This window comes from Lactuca virosa, chromosome 5 (genome assembly GCF_052849685.1).
Source record: "Lactuca virosa cultivar CGN04683 chromosome 5, Lactuca_virosa_CGN04683_v6, whole genome shotgun sequence".
Lineage (NCBI taxonomy): Eukaryota > Viridiplantae > Streptophyta > Magnoliopsida > Asterales > Asteraceae > Lactuca > Lactuca virosa.
The window spans coordinates 252351479-252363359 of NC_136430.1; the positions used below are offsets into that span (position 1 = coordinate 252351479).

The 11881-nt window shown below is 33.8% G+C and overlaps 1 protein-coding gene across 1 annotated transcript; it reads right to left on the reverse strand.

The window, feature by feature from the left end:
• Positions 1-126: 126 nt before the first annotated feature.
• Positions 127-5243, reverse strand: LOC145117228 (uncharacterized). The gene is made up of 15 exons (XM_079053540.1): positions 4723-5243; positions 3408-3929; positions 3160-3258; positions 3021-3073; positions 2855-2912; positions 2446-2528; positions 2088-2165; positions 1859-1938; positions 1601-1767; positions 1443-1517; positions 1318-1358; positions 940-1045; positions 772-854; positions 559-632; positions 127-369 (listed from the first exon to the last, which is right to left on the reverse strand). The coding sequence occupies exons 1-15, from the start codon at positions 4900-4902 to the stop codon at positions 257-259; spliced, it is 1812 nt and encodes a 603-aa protein (XP_078909666.1). The 5' UTR covers positions 4903-5243; the 3' UTR covers positions 127-256.
• Positions 5244-11881: the final 6638 nt, after the last annotated feature.

An 11881-nucleotide genomic window follows, 5' to 3' on the forward strand; every position in this document is an offset into this window, starting at 1 on the left:
GTATTTACGTTTTTTTGCATATATGCAAGATTGATAGTTAAGGTTATTTTGAGAATGAGGGGCATTCTTGTCTTTTGCATGAATGAGAAACCAAAGGTACCTAAATAATTTTTGGTACTCAAACAATAAGATTTAAAATCATATTAAGAACCTTAAATATAGTAAATTTGTACACTATAATCGAACATCGCAAAGAAGCCATGTACATATCAACGGAAAAGAACTGCGAACGACAACTAGGGGCAATTTTGACATTTCACCATCTCACTCTTATCGAGTTGTATACATCAATGTACTTGCCAGCTGTTTTGTTCCAGCTGTTATCGATTTGCATAACTCTTTGAACGATATTCTCCCACTCAATCGGTTCTGCATCAATCCCGTATGTATAACAGTATAAGCGTTTCTTTTTTTATATATATATAAATATAAATAACGACTTAATAGAACTAAACTCCAACTTTTTTCCATTTAACCCAAGTTTTACGTGATTTTCTCAAATATTTTTTCAACATTATTTATCCAAACAATAGTGAAATAAAAGTAACATGGCCTTACTTTCTTGGTAATACGAAAATGCTCGATCAAGAGCACAACTTAGGGAGCCTTCATCAATTCCTTCAAAGACAAACCTTTAAAAAAAAAAAAAAAAAAAAAAAAAGCATATCAAAATATAAATACATTACTTGTATTGGTAACGAGAATAACTATTTATCGCAATTTTCCCTTTTTTGTAAATAATTAAAGTTAAATAATAATCAAACCGATTACCCGTTGGCCATCTCGGGATGTGACTCATCATCCATATCAAAAACAGTGTCAGCAAGACCGCCGGTTTTTCTTACTATTGGTACCTGAATATTAATAATAATAATAAAACTGTTTATATAAAAAAATAAATAAATAAATAAGTAGGATATTTTGGAGAGAATAATATACTGATCCATAACGCATTCCGATCATCTGAGCTAGGCCACATGGCTCATATATTGAAGGAACCAACACCACGTCAGCACCTGCATACAGCATGTGTGACAACTCCTCACTTCAATTGCCACACACACACACACATTTTATCATAAAATATATATTATTGATTTTTTTTTTTAATGATTATTATCATTATAATAGTTGAATGTCTAAAACGATAAACAGAACATACGTTGTGCTTTTATGTAGTTTAGGAAAAATGATTTGTTTAAACGATAAAAAGAAAGTAAAATGGTTTAATTAGTAAGTGAGTAAATCGATAAAATGGAGAGATTAATTACAGCTGCTTTTATGTATCTTGAAATTTATGCATATGAGATACTTTACCTATACATTAAGAGGATGCGAATTGTTGAACCTTTGTTATGCTACAAAAGAGAAATAACTAATAAGTGATGGATTTCTACTAAAAGACCAAAATACCCTCATTATCAGATATAATACAAAATTACCAAATCAGCTAGAGCTTCAAATTCTCTTTGAACCCTACTATCTGGAGCTTTTCCAAGAACAATCATTTGTCCACCCTTCAAAACAACAAGAAATTATCCGAATGTTTCTTTTCTTTTTCTTTCATTAAATGCTAAAAATAACATTTCAAGCAACTTACAGTTTCTTGAATATGATTGATGGCATGTCTAATGAGATGAAGACCTTTTTGAGCAACTAATCGAGAAACACAAACAACTAAAGGCACTCTTTCAGACCCTTCTAGAATCAAACCAAATCCCCTTTGGAGATATTTTTTGCATACTTTCTTTCCACCAGTGTTTTGAGCTGAAAAATAATGTCAAAAAAATAAAATTTGGTAAATGAAGTTTTCATTAGATTTGTGGAAGAAAACACAGAAAATTATGTTGAATGTTACCATGATAGTTGGTAGGTAAGAAAACATCAGAAGCAGGATTCCACATAACAGTATCAATCCCATTAAGAATACCATAGTACCTACAAATCAAGATTAAATAGCAATGTATTTTCATTCATTTGTTTATTAAAGGAATTCTACATTGAAAAAACTTCCCAATTATAGCAATGTCATCCAAATACTAAACAATTTTCACTGCTATAATAAGAAAAAAGAAAATTGAGTTTACTTGTCATGATTTGTCATCAAAGCACTTGAAAGCCATCCAGAACACAGTGTTTCTTTAAGGTAAGTTGGAGAAACTGTACTGGAAAAAGAAACAAGAATCACTTTTTTTTTTTATCATTTATTATATTTTTCAAGGTGATAAATGAAGAATAAGAAGTAAATTGAAAGAGAAAAGGTAAAATTCAAACACCCTTTTATTGGATTGAATAAATTTTAACTCTGTTACTAGGTTAAAACAAAAGGAATGACTGAATATTATTATTATCTCACTCATGATGGGATAAAAGTTAAAACAAACACACTGTTATTTATTGTTTTAAGGAAATTTAATGGAATGTGTAAGATTTCAGATAACTTACACTACTGAATTGCTGTATACAATGCCACCTTTCAATAAACTTAGCCTCTCAGGATTATGGCCAATGGTTCTATCATCAATCGCCTGTTAAATTGAGCAAAAGAAAAGAAAAGATTCATTTTTTCTCCAACAATCATATAAACAATCAATACAAAGAGAATAGTGTTTGAAAAAAACTCAAAGATGCTGAATTTTTAGTTGCAATTAGGTCTCAAAGAAACGTATAAACATCATCAAAGATGTTGAATGATCTGTTGTTTCAGTGAACAGATTATTACATGACAATATTAAAGTTGTTAAATCCAATAGTATTTAATAGTAATGCTATTTATTAACCATAAGTAGTTCTTTTTATCTTTTGTAAGTACCTCTAATAATGACACAACACAAATATTAATATTATGACTTACTTTGTCAATAGTTGCATATAAAGATCCATCAAGACCACACTTTTGAAGCTGCTCTTGTCTGACAAATCATATCATAAGTATACACAAGTAAATTACACACAAAAAACATATTATCTATAAATTATAAATTAACAAAAAGATGAGTAATTATAACTTATAAGAATACCTGCACTCCCCATAATGTTCCATGTTATGGATTGTCAATACTATTCTTGGTTTCTATAAAGTACAAATTTCAATATTATGAGTTAATGAATACTTTTAAAGATATTAATCAAAGAAAAATCCTTAAACTAAGATCATGCCTGAAGTGAAAGATGATGATAAATGTCCCAATAGAGGAGTGGAAGTACACCTGTCTGCCATTCATGGACATGTATGACATCAGGTTGTGTTCCAGTTACCTGCATTTAGTCAATGGATTCTTAAAAAAGAATCATAGAAGGTAGTTTGATGATAGAAAACATGGTAATAAAAAAAAAAGCTTTAACAAATTATCTTCTTAAACACAATATAAAGTTATAAACAAGTTGATGAAGAGTAAGCTACAAACCTGCATCCATTCAAGGCAAGCTCGACTGAAAAACAAATAAGCTTCCAACTCATTGTAAGAACCTCCATATACATCTTCCCCTTTGAAGAATTGGTTCATTGGTTCCAAAAGTATAACTGGAATGCCAGATACCATTCCAGAGTATGCATTAGTTTCAATCCAGTTTCCATCATAATATGAATTGTAAGTAGACATTAGTGAGATTTCTTGGATATTCTGTTTCTGAATGCACTCATAGAAAGGAAGCATAATGTCAACTTTATGTCCACGTGATAAACATGCACGAGATAGCCCAGTTACTACATCACCAAGTCCACCAACTTTTGCTATTGGTGCCATTTCAGCAGTTACATGAATAACATGCAAAAGATCAGAGTCTTTCTCTATGTTAACAGGAACTTCGGAATTGGAATCCCAAGTCTGGAATTCCCTTTTCCAGAATGGGATTTTGTCACTTGGAGAAGGCCATTCAATTTCTTTTAGTCTCGTAGTAGTTAAAGATTTTGGATTGTCAGCAGCCACCTTTCACATGTATAACAATAATGAGAGCTTTTAATGAATAACAGAAATATTGTCAAGTAAGAAAGAGTATGTGAATATTCATGGTTTAGAGTAGAAAATGGGTTAAATGCAAGAATAGAAATGATCTTTTATTGATTTGTTTATTATAGCATCCTACTTTCAGTTCTTGTACTTAGAAAAATCTACCTGATTATAACAATGGCATCCAAATACAAAGCAATTTTCACTGCTATAATTGGGTAGAGTCTATTGTTGTGTATGAATCACTTCACCTCTTTGAAGTATAATTTTGAAAAAAAGATTGAATACAATGCTGTAATTGGGTAGATTTTAGAAGTACAATGTTGTGAAGGAAAGAAATGAAAGTAGGATGATATACTTTAATACTCCACAAATAATTGACATTATGTTGCTACTTGTTTCATAATGGAAGATTAGCCACAATTATACATAGATTACAGATTTGTGATGATTATGTCAAGCTAACATGAGTAAGGAAACTATTTTGAAGTCCCAAACGCTTAAACCACTAGCCCCTGATTAAGATCATGTTATAGTCGGTCTACATGGTGCCATGTTATAATAAAATTCAATAATTGAAAATTTGAACATGAAATCTTTTTGAAGGCTTCTTTGCTACTTCATGGAAAACAACCATTATAGAGAGCAAGCATGATAAACCAGATCCATTTCAAGCTTGAAGAATGAAGCATTTGATCACCCAATGTGTTAAAAAATTCGGGGAAATACATTTTTTGGAAGGGAAAAGAACAACATATGAGATAATTGTTACCTCGTCCAGATGAACAGCTTGAATTTTGAGATTGAGTGAAGACCGATTTGAGAAACCAAATAAAAACTTGTTGTTGTTACTGTTCTTCCTCTTTCCAATTGAAACAGTGAAGCAATCTGATGTTTTGGTTGGGAGAACCCCATATACAGAAGAATTGACAGCAATACTCGATATATCCATCGATTTATCTCCTCCTCACTACGAAATTGAATTTCTCATGAATCCATCAACATTAACTCTGTGAAAAGACAGAATTGAGAATCGCATGATTTATGGCAGTGATTGAGATCGAAAAGCCGTCATTGTCGCTGCGAAAGAGAGTTTGGAAGCACACAAGCCAACGCTTTCATGGATTTTGCAGCCACCATTCGAGATTCGAGCATAATTCCCTTTTCAACTTTCCGTATATCGTATCTTAATTCTTAATCAGGTCATTTCTTTTATCTTTTCGCAGATCAAAGTGTTATAAATTACAACTCACGAAGCTGTGCTTACCCATACATCAGCACTGTTTTGTATATCCCTTCAAATTTAAGAATATGAATTATCTAAAAGCAGAATTGAAACAAATAAAAAAAATGATATGGCAGATAGTTTGTGTTTTTTATCAACTTAAATCACATGAATATCCTGCTCATTTACATTATTAATATTTTAATTGATTGTATATTTAGTTATAAACATATTCGATAAAATTTGTTAAAGTAAGCAACAACATCACGTGTCTCTTTTGTTTTACTGCATTAAATTAAGTAATTTGTTTTGGTTTGTTAGTGAACTTCTGTGTTAATAGTCTTAAGATCATGGAGTCTATTTCCTATTTGGCCTCCTTTGTATGCCAAAGGAATTACTCAACTATGGGTTATGGGAAGTTTATGTGCAACTCAGTTCTACCTCTTCACTTCTGTTGTAGAGTCAAAGTCAAAGTCAAGAGATAGAATAAAAAAATCCGTGTAATATATATTAAGAAAAAAAAAATAAAAACCATAATTTCATTAGAAATTATATATATATATATATATATATATATATATATATATATATTACATTTTAAAGTCGAAATTTAAAATAGACAAATAATAGAAATTTGAAACAATCTAAACTAACAATAGGAATGAGAGTTGATAATTGTTCAGTATATTAGGGGGTGAGGGGCGTGGAAAGGAGGCAATCGGCATCAAAAAGTCAGTGTTGATAGTGGTGGAGATGGGAGTAAGACATATATATATATATATATATATATATATATATATATATATATATATATATATATATTACATTTTAAAGTTGGCATTTAAAATAGACAAATAATAGAAATTTGAAACAATCTAAACTAATAATAGGAATGAGAGTTGAGACTTGTTCAGTATATTAGGGGGTGAGGGGCGTGGAAAGGGGGTCATCGGCATCAAAAAGTCAGTGTTGATAGTGGTGGAGATGGGAGTAAGACTTTTATATATATATATATATATATATATATATATATATATATATATATATATATATATATATATATATATATATATATATATTACATTTTAAAGTTGACATTTAAAATAGACAAATAATAGAAATTTGAAACAATCTAAACTAATAATAGGAATGAGAGTTGAGACTTGTTCAGTATATTAGGGGGTGAGGGGCGTGGAAAGGGTGTCGTTGCATCAAAAAGTCAGTGTTGATAGTGGTGGAGATGGGAGTAAGACCGACGCAGGAGCGTTTTTTTTTTGTATTTTTTTTTTGTAATTTTCGCTGCTTTCTTTCATCCGATTTTAGCAAACAAACAATATGGATTGGTCATTTAGCCTTCTTTTTTTCATTTTATTAATTTGAGATTAAATATGGGCTTAAAATTTTGGACTATCAACACACATTGTGTGCTACTTTAAACATTTAGTTTGGACTATTTTGTGTTTGGATTTATAAGTTAGGAGCAGCCAAATTGTTTTAGGGGTAACCCATAATTTTTTCAAGAATAGTACTGTAATTTTAAAAAATCCGAAAAATATATACTATTGGACAAAATATGAGGGGTAACCCAGGATGCCCTAGGATCCCGTGTACCTCTGTGTATGCTTCACTCCTAAAAGCGTACTAAGCCACACCATGTGCAATCTAAGTCATCAATATGGTATTAGAAAGAGATGACTTTCAAACTATATGATGTCTACTTGCATGATGTCTTACATGCAAAGGCATGATTCGTGGAACTTCAAGTCATTGGTAGAATCAATAAACTTAATAATTAAAATTCAAAACTATTGTGGCAAATGGTTATTTTTTAGAATGAATTTCGAACACTAAAACATCATCAAAATGAGAAAATGATTATATGTCAATGTTCTCCTCCAATATACCTTCATTTTGATATATCATACATCATAAACGGATGAAAGATGAATGAGAAATTGCATGTGGAAGTGATGTATGTATAAGAAATGTAGAATTTCGTATATACTCTTATTGCACGTGGAAGTGATGTATGTATATGAATGAGAATTGCCGGATGGCGGACATCGGAATTGGTGGCCGGTAGAAATGATCAATAATGATGCGTTAGAGATATCGATAACGTTTTCACCCTTCAATCGGTGGGCGACGTTTCATGTCACCAACCTTCTTTTGCTATTTTTTATGTTTAGTTTTAAATGGATTTTACTATTGCTTAATGATTAAATTTTAAGTTGATTCAAAGCATTGAGCTATTTTAAGTGGATTGGAATATAATATATGGGCTTGATACATTTTGATAATTTGTTTGCCAAAATCTATAAGGTAGGTTGTTGAAAAATTATAAGGTAGGATGAAGTCCAAGCTTCCTAACATTCCAAGAAAGTCATGTATGTTTGTATGATGAACACACACACACACACACACACACATATATATATATATATATATATATATATATATATATATATATATATATATATATATATATATATATATATATATATATATATATATATGTCACACCCCCAAACCGGAACGGCGGAAATATTCAGGGGTGGATGACGTCATATGTAGTATCACAACAATTACATCATAGTAATCATAGTAAACATAACCATTACATTGAATACATATATGAAAAGGTTTTTACATCTGTTTGATTCTTGTTTTTATACATCAAAAGTATAATCAAAAGAAAAAGACGTAACTTTATACGCTCCGTCTTCTCAAAACTCCAGGAGGTACTTGTCTATTGATTTTCTGAGAATACAAAAAGTTTTGAAAGAGTATCAGCATAAAGCTGGTGAGTTCATAAGCGATGTTTTTGTAATGAAAACCTGTTGATGACTCTGTAAAAATGTTCGCATGTTTCCAAGAAAATCAAATATTTTCTTTAGTAAAAGTGTGATAATATCAGTTCCATCTATGACCACTTAGTTCATGCTAGCCATGTATAAACCAATATCGAGCAGACAGTTGATTATGTGGATCTGCCCTAAGCCCACAACCAAACAACGAACAGGAAATGAGGCGGAAACCACACATTCCACAGTCTATCGAATATTCTCCATACGTAGCCCTGATGCCTAAACTAAGTAATTATAGAATTAACTATGAATGTTTGTTACTGTATCCTGTTGTAATACAGGAAAAACATTAGTTTGTATGTCTGGTTACTACCATTCGTAGTATATGTGTATTCTTGTAGAAAACCTTTGTATAGTTGTTCTGTTTAAAAACCCTGGCTACCACCAGTATGTATAGTATGTTATGTTTGGAAAACACTGGCTACCACCAGTATGTATAGTATATTTTGTATGAAAACCTTGGCTACCACCAGTATGTATAGTAGTTTCATTACTTAAAATAAAACTAATGAAGAATGAAATCCCGTAAACAAATGGTTAGTTTATACTATTGTGAGTTGTATAACCATGCTTTATATGACCTAGTGACCTTTACGACGTTCTTCAAGTGTCGGTCAAATGACATTTGTCACCCCAGGCATGCCTGCCTAACTGTAGCTAGCAGTTCAGGTGTGGGATTGTCAGTCCCGAATAGATCTATTCACAAATCTCACGCTCTCCCTCCAGGAGACTCTGGTTATACTATGATAGGATTTAATTCAGTACACCTAAGGGTACAGTTTTGAAATAGAGTCTTACAATTTTGTATAATCTAGTTTCATGTAGCATTCTCTTGTATTTGAATCCGTTGTACACTGTATAAGGTAATAATTATACTTAAATAATTATTAAATGTTGTACTCTTGTAGTAATGTATATCATAAACTAAATTTGTCATAGTTTATATGTTTACCCATGCATGTAATCCAAATCGGTAATAGCTGTGTATTGAATTCCCCAAACTATACCTATTATAGTTTGCTTGAAATTTTATGTTCTTGTTTTGTAAATTGTTCTGAAAACTATGCAATTATGTTTCCAAGATAAAAGTGTCCCTTATGCTCAACATAGTACAAAAGGGATAAATATCTAAATATTTCATAAAACGTGGAAATCGTTTGACTGTATCACTTGCATAAGTTTTAAATTTGTTAAAACATTTTGTTTGTTTCTCAAAATCATTTATGTTTGGCTTGTATTCCCCCTGGAAACATTAAAAATCATAAAAGCCTAGGGGTATGAACTCACTGTTAGTTGCGCACAAGTTTCGAATCAACGAACTGGAATGAATACCCTCGAGTTGTAGTGTGGCACTTAATGGAATCCTAATAACAATTAAATACATATATGTATTTAAATTAGCGATTTCGTTAGATAAAGTGTATTGCTTTCGGTTAAGGAATGTTACCGGGACTTGATTGAATCGAGGAAAGTGGGTTTTCAGTCTAATGCACCACTTAGGAAGTGTGTACGGCCGTGAATGGTGGTTTACGGCCGTGAACAGGTGTACGGCCGTGAACAACCTCTTGAAGGGTGTACGGCCTTTTAAGGTTTGAAACATGTACGGCCGTACACTCAAGAACGAGGATGCTGGATTCGATGAAAAACGTGTTCTAGATGCTCCGAAATGACTCCAAATGACGATTATTGATGATTTTTGGAAGGATAAGAGTGTTTTAGGGGTGTACGGTCACGATTTTAGAGAGAGAAGGAGTGAGTGTTCGGCCAGAAAAGTGTAAATGAGGGGTAGGGTCTCGTATTTATAGGGGTTTTCGAGGTCGGTGGTGGGGTCCATCAGACGCTGGCCGTAAATGAGTGTACGGCCGTACACGAGTTTATGGCCGTAAACTCAGTCAGGCCGAAAACCGAAGTTTTGATCGAAGGATAATTTCGAGATTTCGTGAAGTTTTGGTTCCGACTCATATAAAAACTTAATTATATAAAACTAGATGGTTTTCTCAACCAAGAATTTTGATGGAAACTTAATAAAATTCAAATTTTATTAACGGAAATTGTATAACAGAAACGGCAAAAGTTTCGGGTTGTCACATCATCCCCCCGTTAGAGGAAATTTCGTCCCGAAATTCAGACACATAATACAAATCATGGACTCGGAAAAAGATTCTGTTTCATTGAATCTTCGCGCTCCCAAGTGAATTTAGGTCCCCGCTTGGCATTCCAGCGAACCTTCACTATCGGGATACGACTTTATTTCGTTCGTTTGACTTCTCGATCCATGAATTCTACGGGTTCCTCTATGAAGTGTAAGCTCTCGTCTAGTTCGATCTCATCGAGGGGTATCACAAGTGTCTCATCGGACAGACACTTCTTTAGGTTTGACATGTGGAAGACGGGATGTACGTTGCTAAGTTCTCGTGGTAGGCGAAGTTTGTATGCTACGGGACCGATCCTAGCGAGGATCTCGAATGGTCCTATGTATCTCGGATTCAGCTTTCCACGCTTTCCGAAGCGTATCATGCCTTTCCAGGGTGAGACCTTCAAAAGAACACGGTCACCAAACTAGAACTTTAAGGGTTTTCGTCTCTTATCGGCGTAGCTCTTTTGTCTATCTCTTGAAGCCTTTAGTCGCTCTCGGATTTGTATGATCTTTTTAGTAGTCTCTCGGATGATTTCTGGGCCCGTGAGAGTGCTATCGGGGACTTGACCCTTGACTAGCTGCGTGTCACGCACCTCAGCCCAGCATAGAGGGGACCAGCACTTACAACCATAGAGGGCTTCGAACGACGCATCCTTGATGCTGGTATGGTAGTTGTTGTTGTAGAAAAATTCGACCAAGGGCAAATGAGTGTCCCACGTGTAACATCCATAAATTTTACGCCAAATTTAAACTTTTTCAATCACAATTCAAAACCAAATAGTATATGTTTACAAAAATGTTTTCAAACATTATTCATCAGAGTGTCCCAATAACCAGATCATAAGGATGAGGTGCGGTACGGTCACGCCTTCACCTTGCCATGATCTCCTGAAGTACCTGAAACAATAAACTGAAAACTGTAAGCCCGAGGGCTTAGTGAGCTACCCCCAAAATACCAATACCACACTGATAATACCATATCCATAATAATCAATCAATCAACATGCATACTGGGCCATCGGCCTGACTGGACCGCCCTACCGGGCCTACAGTCCAACTGAATCTATACCGAGCCTTCGGCATGACTGGACCGCCACGTGGGCCTACAGTCTCCCCGGACCGCTCATAGGGTGTATTGGCCTTCAGCACAGAGCAGGACCGCCTCAACCCCAACAACAAACAGATAATCATGTGCGCAATACTAACATATACTGGCATATACTACTATCAAACATATCTATCTTACTGATCACCAAACATAGAAATCACTCATAGCTATAGCACTGACCTAGCAGGTCACTAACATATTAATCCCTACGCATCATGAGAGCATAACATACTGTCTATCCTGATTCCGATCTAACAGATCATATCCACATATAACATACCATCACAATAACAACTAAAAAGGGCCGGCATTAGTGCCTTAGACCCTTATCGATATAGTGAGGATAACTCACCTTGCAGATGTCGACTCGGTAGATAAATCCCAACTCTCGAATCGCTTGACACAGGCTCCACCACCTAATGCCATAACACAATATACTTATAAGTCCTTAACCTTACAAGGTACTCCATACCCACTAATCAACCCCTGATCAAAGTCAAAGTCCTCAGTCAAGGTCAACAGTCCATGTTGACCTTGACTCGCCGAGTACCCTCGGCTACTCGCCGAGTTCCTTGAAGCGCTTTGCAACTCGCC

Bases quoted from the DNA above. Each gene is read 5' to 3' on its own strand.
- LOC145117228 (XM_079053540.1), bottom strand. From the start codon at position 4,902: ATGGATATATCGAGTATTGCTGTCAATTCTTCTGTATATGGGGTTCTC. The intron at 3,930-4,722 runs GTAACAATTATC...TACATGTGAAAG, and splicing joins AAGCTGTTCATCTGGACGAG to GTGGCTGCTGACAATCCAAA. The intron at 1,939-2,087 runs GTAAACTCAATT...CTTGATTTGTAG, and splicing joins TTGATGACAAATCATGACAA to GTACTATGGTATTCTTAATG.